The 14,126-nt window shown below is 45.2% G+C and overlaps 1 protein-coding gene across 4 annotated transcripts in view; it reads right to left on the reverse strand.

Annotated features, from left to right (window-relative positions):
• FBXW11 (F-box and WD repeat domain containing 11) overlaps positions 1-9,809 on the reverse strand; it is a 74,178-nt gene extending 64,369 nt beyond the window's left edge. For 2 of the 4 annotated variants that reach the window (XM_071758352.1, XM_071758355.1), the window contains exons 1-2: positions 9,661-9,766; positions 1,049-1,128 (exon numbers count right to left, since the gene is read on the reverse strand). Coding sequence is in view for 1 of the 4 variants with exons in the window: in XM_071758353.1 (XP_071614454.1) it covers positions 9,661-9,705 (45 nt within the window). In the remaining 3 variants the exon portion in view is untranslated. Of the gene's footprint in view, positions 1-1,048; positions 1,129-9,660 lie in introns of all 4 variants that reach the window. The other 2 variants (XM_071758354.1, XM_071758353.1) reach the window with 2 other exon arrangements.
• Positions 9,810-14,126: the final 4,317 nt, after the last annotated feature.

Here is a 14,126-nt window from a genome sequence, read left to right on the forward strand (position 1 = left end):
ACACAAGGATAAACAGCACCTAGAAGAGTTTCTTCTACAGGAGATTCAATATTGAAGCCTTAGCATTTGCTTTAATTGTTGTCTACAAGAGCACACTCAAGCTGCTCAGTGCCACTGCTCTTACTAGCAAAAGGAACTGAGGCGTACTGCTTCATACCAAATTCAGAAATCACTTGTGAAGTTCATTAAGGCCCTATCTCACAATAAAGTTGGACAGTAGGGGAGGTGCAGGTCTTCCTTTCACACCAGATACTCCACTCACATAACTTTATTTTCCTACCAGCCAGAGACCCAGCTTTCCTTCATACAGCACACACATACCTTCCCTGTGTGTCTCAGATAACACGTTGTAGCCTTTTACAATCCTCTCAAAATCTCAGATCAATGTAATTCAAAACACAACTGTGCTCCCTTACTTTGAAATCAAGCCATTATAACTTAAAAAGCTCCTCTTGAAAACCGTGCCTCACAACTGGCTCAGCTATGCTTTGGAAACAACCAGGAACAGAACTTCACACTGAAATCTCATGAAGAGTTTAAAAGACTGACTCCCAGTGCTGCCCACAACAGAATTTCAAATGGCATATCAGCAGGATAAAGCTGCTGGAATTTGTACTATGAACAATTAGACAAATTCTCTAAATTTCTGATGAACTCAGCAGACCACACAGCTAGAAATCAGAGCAGACAGATATTACTTTTCTGAACTCAACTGAGAAGTTCAACAAGGTCTTGGGTAAGGCTGCTTTGTCCTTGCAGAAGCAGGATCTTGAAGCCATCTGCTCAGTGGCCCTGTAGATCCAGCTTTCCAGTTCTGCACAAGGCAAGTCTACTTTATGTCCCCAGATCTGTTTTTTCACACTAGAGCTGCAATTTCCTAACAAACTGCATGTGTATTTACTGTATGTGCAGCTTACTCTAAGCTCAGCAGCTAACTTGGTGTGTTCTAACACTTCAGGGACATTAAGCAGGTAAAGCAAGATACTGACTTGGCAGACAAACTCATCTAAGCAGAAGCAGCAAGATATAGTACAGGGTGACTTCTTACCTGAAACTTTGTTTCTGGGCTTCAGATCCACCAATCCAGAATGAAAGGGGATTCGAATGGGTTTTCCTTCTCAGACTTGTCTGTTAAAAGAGAGCAGCCAATCATCTTCAGCTTGGTGTATCTACTTCTTTCTTGAACGAAATCCCAATTATGTACTCCTAATGCTGTTAGAGAGACAAGGCAGCCTAGGCACCTTACCAGCCCCCTCACAGCTACATCAGTGGGGTCATCGGATTGGTGGATCTAAGACAAAGAAACGGATTTACAGACAAGAGATTGCTCTTTCTCCTGCCCTGACTCACCCAATGCACAACAAGTGCTTTGGGGCAACAGTTCACTTTGCAAAGATGAGGGAATGTGAGAAGAAACTACAGTGCAAACAACGAAGCAAGTGCTAAAGCTTCAGCCATCAGCTTACACCTCACAAGCCTGCTCCACAAACTGCCAGAACAGTAACACAGGTTTGCAAAACAGCCCAACTGCTATCCTACTCTGCCATACACATACTCTAAAGCATTTTATTACAATGAATAATTCCCCTGAAAAGTTCCCTGTTTCCAGACTCTAAATGGAAGACCTGGCAAGTCTTGCCTTGCCAATCTGTAGCACAAAGATGGAGTCTTCAAGACACTTAGGAGCTGTATGATGGCACTGAACACACTAAGTTTTAGGATTGTGGCATGTCTGGAAAAAAAATAGAAGAAAAAAGTAGAAGAGAGCCAAGGCATGCAACTCCTGAGACAAGAAAAAAAATCACCTCTTACTGAGAAAGATGATAAAAGGCCTTCACCCAGTACTTCCAGCAGTATGCTTAGAGTGTGACCAACTTAAAGCAGCTTGAACACTAACAGGACTCTGCAGAGTGACAACGCTATACACGTACTAAAGCGTATCCTAGAGACCGGACTGTGCATCTTCCATGTCAGACATCCAAAAGGCTTGAGGCATGGCCTACAATGTCCCCTAACAGCAGCCAGAAGCAACAGCAATGTCTTATAGAACATAAGGCTGTACCATCCACAGAAAAATATGACATCTCATCTGTTCCTCTACTTTCCAGCCCCTCCAGAGAGCTGAGCCAAACGTTCTTCAACCTCCATGTCTCTGTTCCACATCTCTAAGTGCCAGCAACTTGGAGAAGGGTGGGAGAAACTGACACTTTTCACACCTGTGCCAAGAAACTCCCTCAGTGGGGACAGTCATGTCCCAACTGCCCAGAGCTACTCAGGGAAAGAAGCATCTTCATCATAGGGAGATTTTCTGCTTTTCTACCACTGGTAAAGCAATAGTCAGCCAAAAGGTGACATTTCAAGGACAAAGCAGCACTGTAAGCTTGAGATCATGTCCAATCTAGGATTTTTAAGCTTGCCAAGTAAAGTGATAAGATGTCAAGACATATGACTCAGAATTTTAAGAGTACAATATAGCTCAGTAAGCCAGCCATGAAAATTATATAAACGTACTCATTTGCTAAGTCAAAACAGAGTCAGCAGGGCGTTGGAAGGAGAGGCACCTCATGTGAAGGCATTCTTGAACAGCATCTGCAGGTGTTACAGCACAGGTCTGATTTTTGTCTTCAGAATAACTGGCATGATGGAAACAGTCTAAATACCAAGTTTCCCTGGCTAGTCCTTTGCTGCCCCAACAGAATTGGATAGAAGAATCTCTATAAAACACTAGCTGTAACAGCTTCTGCAAGCAGATTCTGAGTATGGATTTTCAAAAAGCTGTATGAAATTGGCTTGACTGGAAAGGATAGAAGACTTGAAGTCAGCACGCTCATTCGAGCCATCCTGAAGCACAAACATACATCTCACAAAAAGGCAAAGAACATAAGTTATCAGAACTTCTTTTGTACCAGAACTCCATATCCAAGAACTCCTCAACAATACAAAACTCAGAATGCAGCCCCACAACTCATAAAACTGAATATATAGTTGTGTTTCCCTTCTAAGTCAATGAACAAAATAAAACCTTACAGTGTTGCCACAGCTCAAAGTTGACCCAAAAAGGTTTTTTACCTGTTTACCCAGAAAGCACATCAATACCCCTTCCTAACAAGTAGACACCAACCTACATCTTACAAATTTCTGAGTGTATCAATACAAAATCCAGGCCCTGGAAGCTGAACTACTTTGATCACAAATAAAAACATTAATTTTTTGGGGTAGAAGTACAAGGATGCAACTCCTGAGGGGACCTGTGTTAAAGCAATGAAGAAATAACATGCCTTCAAACGCTCCCACCATTAATTTAACATACATGAGAAGCTAATTAAGTTTCAAAAAAGAGTCAACACTTTTTTCTTCTTAAAATACAAATGGCATTGCATTAATTTTTGCATTATCTGGTCTTGATCGTGGGATAGGAGTGGAAGCAGTACAGACAAATGGAATAGGCTGTGAGATGTCACACCATTGAGCTCATAAATACACCAATAAAGGGGTTTACCAAAAAAAGTGGATTTTCTGTAAGCAATGAGGATATTATCAATACTGTGGAAATCAAACAAAGAAGTCAGATTATATAGCAACATTAACAGTAGCATCAGTATAAAAAAGACATCGTCAGAGAAAAAAAATTGGAATGTAAGTATCGGTATTAATCAGCATCACTTTAAACAACAGTAAATATTCTCCTTTCTCTTCAAGTTACTTTTTCTCTTGCAACTCAACTATTTTTCACAGCCCTCTTATGACCACAGTCTCTTCTCCTATCCCCACATCACTCTCCTCACATTGGCATGTTTGCTGCACCATCCATTTCATTTTAAACTCATCAGCAATCTGCCTTTGCACGCTGCTGCACAAGCACTCAGAGCAGCACGGGAAGATAAAGCTAAAAATGTCAAAGCAAAAGGACCTCTACGCTCAACAGCCACCACATGTAATGCATCCAAAGACACACACCAAGCTGATCTAACACGTAGTGAAGGTGTTTTAGAAAACACCTTCATTTCATGAAATGAAAAGGTACATCCAGCCTTCAAAGAACATCCCCAAGTCTCTCTAGGGGTACAGCCCGTAGCAAGGCATTTTGTTTTGCTGCTGCAACACTCCTCAGTGACCCAAATTTTTAGCAGTGTTCAACAACTCTGCCTAAGGGATACAGTCAGCACACTGTGAAGTACAGAAATGGTACGCATGGGCTTTACAGCTTTTTAAAGGAGCAACCCAATTGCTCTTCTAAGGGGGCAGCTGGCATGCATAGCAGCATGTCTGCCAAGAGGGGATCTCATTCCACAGGGACACCTGGGCAAGGGATTTATGAGCACCACTCAGGACCTCCCGGTCCCAAACCAGAGCTCACAGGCAACTGATCACCTGAGAACTCCCCAGAGGTGCTCACACACACAGGAGGCTACTCACACCCTTCGGGCAGCAAGGGAACATTCTCTGCTGCCTCTCACTTGCTCAGCATTGTTGCAGAGGCTGGAAAATTTAGTCCTGTTAGAAAATGTAACTGCATTGAGAGGCAAAAAAGATCTCAGAATCCCAAATGAGATTTAGAAAGCCCTTGGTTAAACACTAGCATTTAGCTTTCCCAGGAAACTGTAACTTTTTTCTGTTAAGACCTAAAAGCAACTTAGTTTCAGAAATTTCCCTAAAAATGGAGCTTCTGCAGTTTTCCTTCACCTGTATAAACTGACAGCTGACACCATAATGATCACAAACTTCAGATGACTTCTTACTTCTTTTCCACATATTTGTATTCTTATTCCCTCTGCCATCCCATTTCCCTGCTCAGCCTATTGTTTCATCTAACCCTTCCCAAAAGAGACAGCTTTCCACACTTCTTTGTCCACTTCCCCCATTTCATCATCACTCTGTTGGCTCTAAATCCAGTTGCCTTGCTCTAATTCATTTTCTGAAGCTCTTCCTTCCCATTTTCTGCATCGTTGCCAAAGTCACAGCCATCATCTATTCTCTTTATATTTGCATCCTTCCTCTCACAGGCACTCACTCTCTTAAATGCAATTCTTTGACAGCCTGGGCAGCAGCATGGATCTTGCATCCTCTGCCCCAAAGGCTGGTCTGTGCCCCCCCAGCAGCCATCTTACCTACCACCTCTTTAGAAATCTGCTCCAGCCATTTCCTTTTCTCCCCATGAATGTAACTGTCCAGCTCTTGACTGCTTTAATGTTAGATGTGCAACTCTCAGCTCTGCCCATTTAGCTACTGGAGAATAATAATTAAAAAAAGATAACTGCAAAGCAAATAGATAGTTATCCTACTGAAGAAAGCACAAGGAGTTTACACACAGGCTTACAAACACCTTACTAACTCTGCATCTACTCCTCGCCTTTGATTAAGAACATTTTAGCTAGAACAGTACCCTCCTGTGTTTCAGATGCAAAGATGTTAATTCTCAATCCTGTTTCTATTGTTACAAAAGTAAACTCTTCAAAGGATTCCCCTAATAACACGGGGGAGGGGTGGAATCATAAAAATGTAACTACCTGCTTGGCTTGCAATGACTGAAACAGGGAAGAAAAAAGCCAGAACATTACAACTCTACTGAGATACATACAGCAGCTGTATTTCGTTTTCCAAACAGAATGCTAAGATTTATTTTGCAACTTAAAGTTTTTAAAAACTTCAGAGGCACAACCATCTCCAGCTCCAGTAAGCCAAGAAACCTCAGGTACCACTGGCATGATTTACAGAAGCAGTTGCTGCTGGCAAGAGCCTCCTACATCAATTACTTCATTCTGAGATTGTTACTTTTTAAATTTGAAGATCTTCAGCTCACATCAAATATCTTCCAGGAGAAACTGAAAGACTTTTGGCAAGGTATTAAATTATAGCTCTTCATTTATTATTTACGGACACTTAAACACTGGACGCTTTTATGAGACACAGAGAGATGTCCTAGACAGTGAATGTAGATATACAAAAATTATTTAATGCAAACAAATGCTTTGTGGTTATATTCCTAAGTGTGGTCTTTCCATAACCCCTTCAAGCTCCTGGGACAGAGCAGCGCTATATTGAATTTAAACTGCCAACTCTGCAGCAGGGGGATCTGCATTTGGAGAACAGCACACACATCAGACACACAGTGGAAAGACAGATGAGAACCAGCTCAGTATGTGAGAATTTACACACAGTTGGTTTCCTGCTTCAATAACCATGTCCAAAGGTGTCTGCTGAGTACCAGAGCCTGGGAGCAACAGGATTAATTTTTTTTATAATATCCACATCTTAAACTCTATGCACTTTACCCCATAAATACGTAACTTTTTAACTTGCATAAAAAGCTTATTTGCCACACTTATGTATTCTTTTACAACCACTTTAATACAATCTAAGAAGCTAATTACTCCCTGCTTTGAAAGTTCACTGGGAAAACAACTGTATGGTTCAGTGAAGCTTCCTGAGAAAATGAAAACCACAAAGCTCTGAGCAGGTATTGAAGGCAGAGGCATGGAACAGGTCTGCTGCGACTCAGCAACACAGCTTTTAGACACAACTCAGAATCTGTCAGAGAAAAAAAACTGTCTCCAGAAACACTGCTGTTGGTACTCTACCTTAGGAGAGAAACAAGTTAGGCTCTTTAAAGGAGCAAGAAGGTTACAGTTATCTAATTTCACAGAGAAAATCAAAACCAGGGAAAGAAAGAACCCTTTCAATCACTCTGGCTAGCCCTCCATCTGTTCTGGATTACTGCCTTACTACTCATTCTCTAATAGTTTGCCCACTCACGCAAAGCATTTAACTGCAATGGCGCTGAGTGCAAAGGTATCTGAACTCAAACCAGCTCCAGGAGATCTGCCACGAGCCTTGACGTGGACCTCCTGCAGCCAGCACCAGTTTGAGACTGCAGCCTTGTGCCTCTTGAAATCGGCTCTGCAGGCACCTGAGTGTGCCTTGCCTGCAGAGGCAGATACCATGAAATGTCATCACTAGATGAATTGCTCATCACAAGTACAATGGTTAGATGACATGCTTTACAAGACTAGAAGAGGACATGTAGAGCCTTGAACTGTCCTAGAAGACTTCAGCACATCCACTAAAACTTCATATGGTAAATGCAATTTGTCACTCTGAAACCCCAGAATATTTTTCTTCGATTCCACGTTTAAAAAAACAGAAGAGTATTACTTCCATGACTGGAAATTTCTTTAATTAAACGCAAATGAATCCAGTGAAGACCCAGCAGAGGGCTAGAACTGAAACTTGCAGGCAATTAACAAGTTGACTCTTTTTTATCAGTATTATATTGTATTTGCTCCTCAGAAATTCTGCATTACACATTCGCTCCTCTATTTACTACAGATTCATCCTTAGTCTTTGGAAGGAAGGGATTTGAGTACCCAAAGAGCACCAAAACCAATTTCCTGTATCAAAGAGAAGCATAAAACATCCTGCTTTTAGTAAAAAATAATGTTCTTAAAAAGAAAAGCATCCTGCTAGGTCTGACAGGCTGACCTGCTCCCAGGGCTGGGACATTTGCCACCGGCATTAACAACTGACAAAAGAGGTGGTGTAAAATACTGAAATTATTGATTGAAACCTTGGTCAGCACAGCTTTGATTTCTGCTTTTTGTATTTAAACAAATCTTCCAGAGATTCTTGTCTTCTAAAGCACAGGAGAAGATAAAACCTCCAAGTGGTGTCTTCATTTAAGGATGACTTTCAATGCTTTCAGTGAAACATTGAACACTCTAACACAAGAGTTTCTCTTCACTAGAACTGAAATTATTCAACTACCAACTACATTTCACAGCACCATTTTCTACTGGAATCTACCGAATTATTTGTCTTATTAATTTTTGTTACATATTTTAACTTCCTGTGACAGAAAAAAATTTCTTAAATCTACTACCTAATTAAAAATCTGAATTACATCATTGATATTTGTATTGATTAGCATATTTCCCCGGTCCAACCACAAACAGAGGGCACAACAATTATCAGCAAATGTTACATTTGCTTCTCCCTGCTGACAATCTGGCTCCAAAAAGAGGGAAAGTGCTTACAAAAGGCCAAGCAAGAAAACTGAGGGAGGCAACCATACCTTCCAGCCTCATATAACCCCAGGCTGAGGAGTATTAGTAACCCTGCATTCCAGGAAAGAAAAAAACCCACTCAAACTGACGTTATACCTCAGAAATTTAAAAGACATATTATTCTGGAGAAGACTCATCCTGTAAGGGATACCTGCACAGCTGCCCCCAACTTTTATCCTTCTCCACAGCTTTTATCCTCCTCCACGATGCAGTCCACTAAGGGGGAACCACTTCTGACATCACCCACGGAGACATTGATTGGGCTGGGGGAAAGGAGGCTTGCTGAGGGCTGCTTTTGAGCTACAGGGCCTCAGCGAGCAGAAACAAACACAGAAAGAATCACAAAGGGGTTTTTGCAATTTGCCTTTTTTGCTTTTTTATAATTTATGCTTCTTGAGAACAGACAACACTTACAAAATGTTTGGATTTTCCAAACTCATGAGTTCAGCAACAATTCTACTGGCTAAGAAATAGCTATTTAATGTCTCCACTGAAGCCAGCTCACCTTCAGAGTGCCTTAAAAGCAAATTTTGCCATTTTACCACTCACTTCTGCATGACTGTGTGACATTTTGTATGCAAAAGCAATAACATTAGAAAATATTTAGTGATAATTACTCCGTGTTCCTAACTTAATTTTATCCATCCCTAAAGGTAGTAAAATTAGAGGCCTCTAATACTTGGCTGCCGAGATCTAATATTTGCTTTTATTAAAAAAAATAAAACAAATAAAAAACCAAGCTTTTCTTTTCTCTTGCTTCCCCCTGGCCGCCTCTCAACTAACCCAAATTTAGCGTCGTAAGCGTTAATTAGGGGCTATAGGGCACACACCAATTAGGTTCTCGTTAGGTAATTCCATGTTTGCTGGACCGGAGCTCCAGCACCGGTTTGGCTCCGGGAGGACAGGAAGGGGCCCGGGCCGGGGCCCATACCCCCAACGCCGGGCCCGCCGGGCCCTCGTAAAGGCTACCGGGGCGGGCCCGAGGGCTGCGGGAGGGCCCCGGTGGGGGTTGTGGGGAACCCCCTCGGGAGGCTGGAGCCGGGGAGACGGCGGCGGCGGGAGCCCCAACCCACCCCGCCGGGCTGCTCCGGCGAAAATCGCTTTCGGTTTTTGCAGCGTGCCCGGATCCCCGGCGCACCGGGGGCGATTCTCCGCTCCTCCCAGAGCGGCTTTGCCTTCAGAGAGGAGGTTATTTTTTTTTTTTCTTTTTAATTAAATTACAGCGCTAGTGGCGCCCCAGCCTGCGCCGGGAGACGGCGGCGGGGGAGAAGGAGAAGGAGAAGGAGGAGGAGGAGGAGGAGGAGGAGGAGGAGGAGGAGGAGGAGGAGGAGGAGGAGGAGACGGAACGGCCCCCCACCAGCCCACCCGCCCCCCCCCCCCCCTCCCCCCCCCGCCACAGGAGCGGAGCAGGGAGGGGGCCGGGGGCGCAGTGGGCCTGGGCCAGGCTTACCGGAGTCACCTTCGCCGTGGGGCGCCAGTGTCGGACCCCCCATAGGCCCGGGCGGGGCGGCGGGGCCTGCCGGCGGGGAAGGAAGGAAGGAAGGAAGGAAAGAGGGAAGGAGGGAGAGAGGGGGCAGCGCGGGAGGCGGGGGCCACTCACCATCAGCTCGATGGTCTTGTCCTCAATCACCGAGTCGGGCTCCATGGCGGCGGCAGCCCCGCCGCGGCACGGCACCGCACCCCGCCCGCCCCCGCCGCCCCGTTCCCCTCAGGCCCCTCCGCTGCCGCCGCCGATCGCCCGCCCGTGCCCCCCCGCCGCGGCCGCCCCGCGCGCGCACGCACGCACGCTGCGTTCCCGACGACGTCACGACGCACGGAAAAGGCGAGGAAACACCCGGCCCGCGGCCGCCTCCGAGAAACGACTACAACTCCCGGCGTCCCCCGCGCCCCCGCCTTGTTATTAGTAGAGCCCGTTCCCGGCGTGCCCCGCGGCCCGCGCAGGAGGTGCTGGGAGCGGCGGCGGTCAGCTCACTCCCGCAGCGGGAGGAGCCCCGGGGGCGGGGGGGGGTCCCAGGGACACGGGGCGGGGGTGCCCTGCACTTCCGGGCACCGGGACCTCCTCGGCCCAGAGATGGGGAGCGAGAGAGACCGAGGACGGCGGTGGCTTGTCCCGCTGCTGTGCCGGGCTGCGGAACCGAAGGGAGCCGTTCTGCTCCGCTTGTTGGGCCTTTCGCTCCCCGCCTCAGTCTGCCCTGCTGCCCTCCCGCCTGCCGTGCCAGGCTGACAATGACTCTTTGCCGTGCAGTAGCGTTATCTCGGGCAGCACGCACCGGGAGTGCCCCTCACACCCTCCCGACCCGCCCCGGGAGGAAATTCCTAGCACGCACGAGGACTCCGCTTCCTTGATTAAAACTTGAAAGCACTTGGGGATGAAGGAAGAACAACTCCATGTGAGTTAAGCCAGGTGCTACGCGGCTTTTCCAGCTTTTACGGATGTATCCTGCAGCTTTCTGCCGTCCTCTACCACCACCACTGCTTGGTGACAGGGTGGGTTACACTGGGAGCTGAGGGGCTTTGGGTGGTGATGCACCTGGTGATGCAGCAGGGACCCCGTGCATTTGAAGACGTTGGAAATTGTAAGCAAAAACACAGTAATTAGCAATGTGGTGTAACAGCACAGCACTAGGAGCTCTGTGCTGGTGATGGAAATGGACTCAGTAGCTTTGTGCTAAGCATTTTTTTCCCCATTACCTGTTTAAATATCTGCCAAATTGATAGGAAGTGGACTACAAACTGAAATGGTGCCAAGTCCTTTCTGACAACACACCTGCTTTGTGTGTCTTGTCAGCAGAAATCTATTTTATTCCTACAGAGATGCTTAAAAGAATACTTACCAGGAGGCCTGCTTCATAGCCTTTAAAACAAACCACAAGCAGCACCTCTCCGACCCCATCAAACAACTGCTGCTGAGTCTGGGGATGAAACTTTGATGTGCACTCAAAGCTGCCCCATTTACATTCTTCTGGAGAAAGCCAACACCAAACAATGCCAGTGCTCCAAAGTCCTCTGACTGGGATGATGAAGCCCAAAATCACACACTGGCACTGATGTCAACCTGGGCTGGGCAAGTGCCCAATGACCCTGACCCAGAAATGCTCCATTTCCATGTAAAAAACATCCAAGGGATTTTCCTGTCAGACACAGGCTGAATTCACAGAACTGTTCTGGTTGGAAAGGACCTCTCAGATTATTGAGTCCAATTCTTAATCCAACTCCAGCAACTCCAGTGCTAAACCATGGCCCTCAGCACCACATCTACATGGCTTTTAAACACCTCCAGGGCTGGTGAGTCAGTCACCTCGCCGGGCAGCCCGTGCCAGTGTTTAATAACAATAATAAATAATCCTTTTTGTGGAGAGGCTTCTAATCTCCAATCTCAACCTCCCCTTGTACAACTTGAGGCTGTTTCCTCTTGAAATGTGTTCCTTGGAAGAAGAGACTCTCCCTGGCTCCAGCCTCCTTCCAGGGAATTAGAGCGAGAAGGTCTCCCCTCAGCCTCCTTTGCTCCAGGCTGAACGCCCCTAGGTCCTTCACCCATCCCTCATAATTCCTTCCACCTTCACACCATGACCTGGAAGAAAGAACTTTCACATTGGGTGACACCACTGTCCTTTGTGAGCTCACAGTGGCACCACTGAGGATAAGGTGGGACAAAATCTAGCTTGCTTTTGCTCTCCCTCTAATCAGCTGTTCATTCTGGAGATCAAATGAGGCAGCAGATATTTGTGACAACAAAGTCAAAAATCAGCATGTCTCAGTCTAAATATACACAGAGAAAAGATTTGCTGACCAGGACAATATTATTTTATGTAGGACTTTCCAAAGTTACTTTTCTGACTCTGGAAAGGATTGCCCAGGACAGAACACACTCCCCCCCCCCCCCCGCCTTCAAAAAAAAAAACAAACAAAAAACCAAAAACAAAACAACAAACCAAACAAAAAAACACCCCAAAACAAAACCAAAAAATTAAAAAAAAAAGAAAAAACATAACAGGAAAAAATCTGTGGTCTGATCTGAGTGGTTAATGCATCACAGCTGATGCTCCAGAAGCAGAGGTGGAGCTGTGAAACTGTGGCATGAGATGGAACGTGAGGTTTCTGTGATCTGTGATCTGTTTTTAATTGCATGCAAAATAAAAAAATTCCTATGATAAGAAAGAGAAGAATGTTGAAACTAATTCAGGAAAACATTATATATTAATCCAATTTTTTTGCTTTAGTGCAGAATACCAAGAAAACCAAGACAAGGGACACTCATCCTCTTATCTGTAGATTAAAATAAAAATTTAGAGTACTCACTCTGCAATATTTCCTGTGAGGATGAGGACAAGGGGGAAGAGGAAAACCCAAGTACCAATGAACTGGTGGTGATATCTCCACATTGTGAAACATGAAAAGAATTAACTGAGGATGATGTTGTCCTCACCATACTGAAGCAAAATTAATTATCTGTTTCAAAAATAAATCCCAGGAAGTTTGTGTCACGAGTTACAGTAGAGGAATATTTCCCAGTTAGAGCACCATTTGATTTTCTGCTTCCCAGATCTTTACTGTGCAGTCAATTATTTCTAAGCCCGTTTCCACTTTCTGCAATTTTTTTGGGCCCCAACTAACCCAGTCAGGTGGGAATCATCCTGGTTTGTCCCTTATTTCAGGGATCCCCCTTGAAGTCAAACACCCATGTGATGAGGAGAAAAGTGATGTGTGCCTCACAGACAGCCCCTCCATACCCCCAGACAGGGATGTTGCCCCAGTCCCACCACAGACCCAGCAAGGCTGCAGGCAGGTAAAAAACAACAACAAAAAGAAAAAAAATAAGACAGGCAGTGGTCAAACAACCCAGTTTCAGGGTGTGGCTATGGAGCTAGTGGTAGTTAGCTGCTGGCATCCTCCAGGAGTTAGATCCGTGGTTATCCATATCCCAAACTTGGGATGCCTTTCCAAAATTCCTAGCCTAATATAGTCTACTCACAGAACCTCTCACCTTAGGATCTCAAAATGTGTTCTTTTGGCTGTTTGAGAAGGGATCAGAGGTCATCCAAAGGCCAGTGACAAGTCACAGTGCAAAAAAGCAGGGGCAGACCTGGTTCCAAATGCTCCTGCTGGAAGAAGGGTGATGGAACTCACAGCCAGTAGGAGTAAAATATAAGCAAAGCTTGTTAGGGCAGGGACAACTGCACTTGAATGCTTATCCTCCTTTCAAAGAAATATTTTGTAGCCAAAATGGGGTGACACAAAGTCTGATGATTTTTTAATTTTAATTTTTTTCTTTTAAGATCAGGGAAAAATTGAGCAGATTTATAATGATTATTACCCCTGCCCGATGTCAAATGCAGTAACTCTGCTGCCTGCTGAAGAATTAATGAGCCAATCCTTATCCAGTTCTGCTGCAGCACCTAAAAATAATGAGGTTAAGCACAAGAGTGGCTTAAAATACCAATATTTGTGGTCTCAAGATCAGGGAATATCCTGTACCTTGTACTGGATGGAGACAACAAAACCCAGCACTGAAATTCCTGTTCCAACCTCAGAGCCAGCCTGGCTCTGCAGCCTTCCCAGGCTCTTACCTCTACATTCAGGGGGGGTGAAAGGGTTTCTCCATTCATCACCCTCCATTTTGCTGTCATTTCACCCTTTTTAAACAGAACCAAACCTTCTTCCACTGCAGCTCAGCCCAGGAGGTCAGGGTGTAAATTTGGTGATGCCATCACTGCCAGCAAACCACAAAGCTTCAGAACTTCCCTTGTCCCCAGAATTTGATCTGTATTCTTCTCTGTCTAGAAAGCAGAGATGCTGAAGCAGCAAGTTCAGTTTAGGTTTGTGCTCTCAAGAACTGGATCATATCTGGTGAATGTGCTGCAAAGCTCAGTCCTCAGCATTTAATTAACTTTACAGAGCCATCAGCAGGACAAAGGAGCTGACAAGGGACTTCTCAGGAGTAGACAACTTACCCAGAACAAGATTTTGGCTCTACAAGCAGAACAGGAGCTCCTAGGTGTGGAAGCAGGCAGTGCTGGCACTCCATCCAGCATGGAAGGAGGTGACATCTGGGCAGCTGGGGTCCTG

This window comes from Heliangelus exortis, chromosome 15, assembly GCF_036169615.1.
Source record: "Heliangelus exortis chromosome 15, bHelExo1.hap1, whole genome shotgun sequence".
Lineage (NCBI taxonomy): Eukaryota > Metazoa > Chordata > Aves > Apodiformes > Trochilidae > Heliangelus > Heliangelus exortis.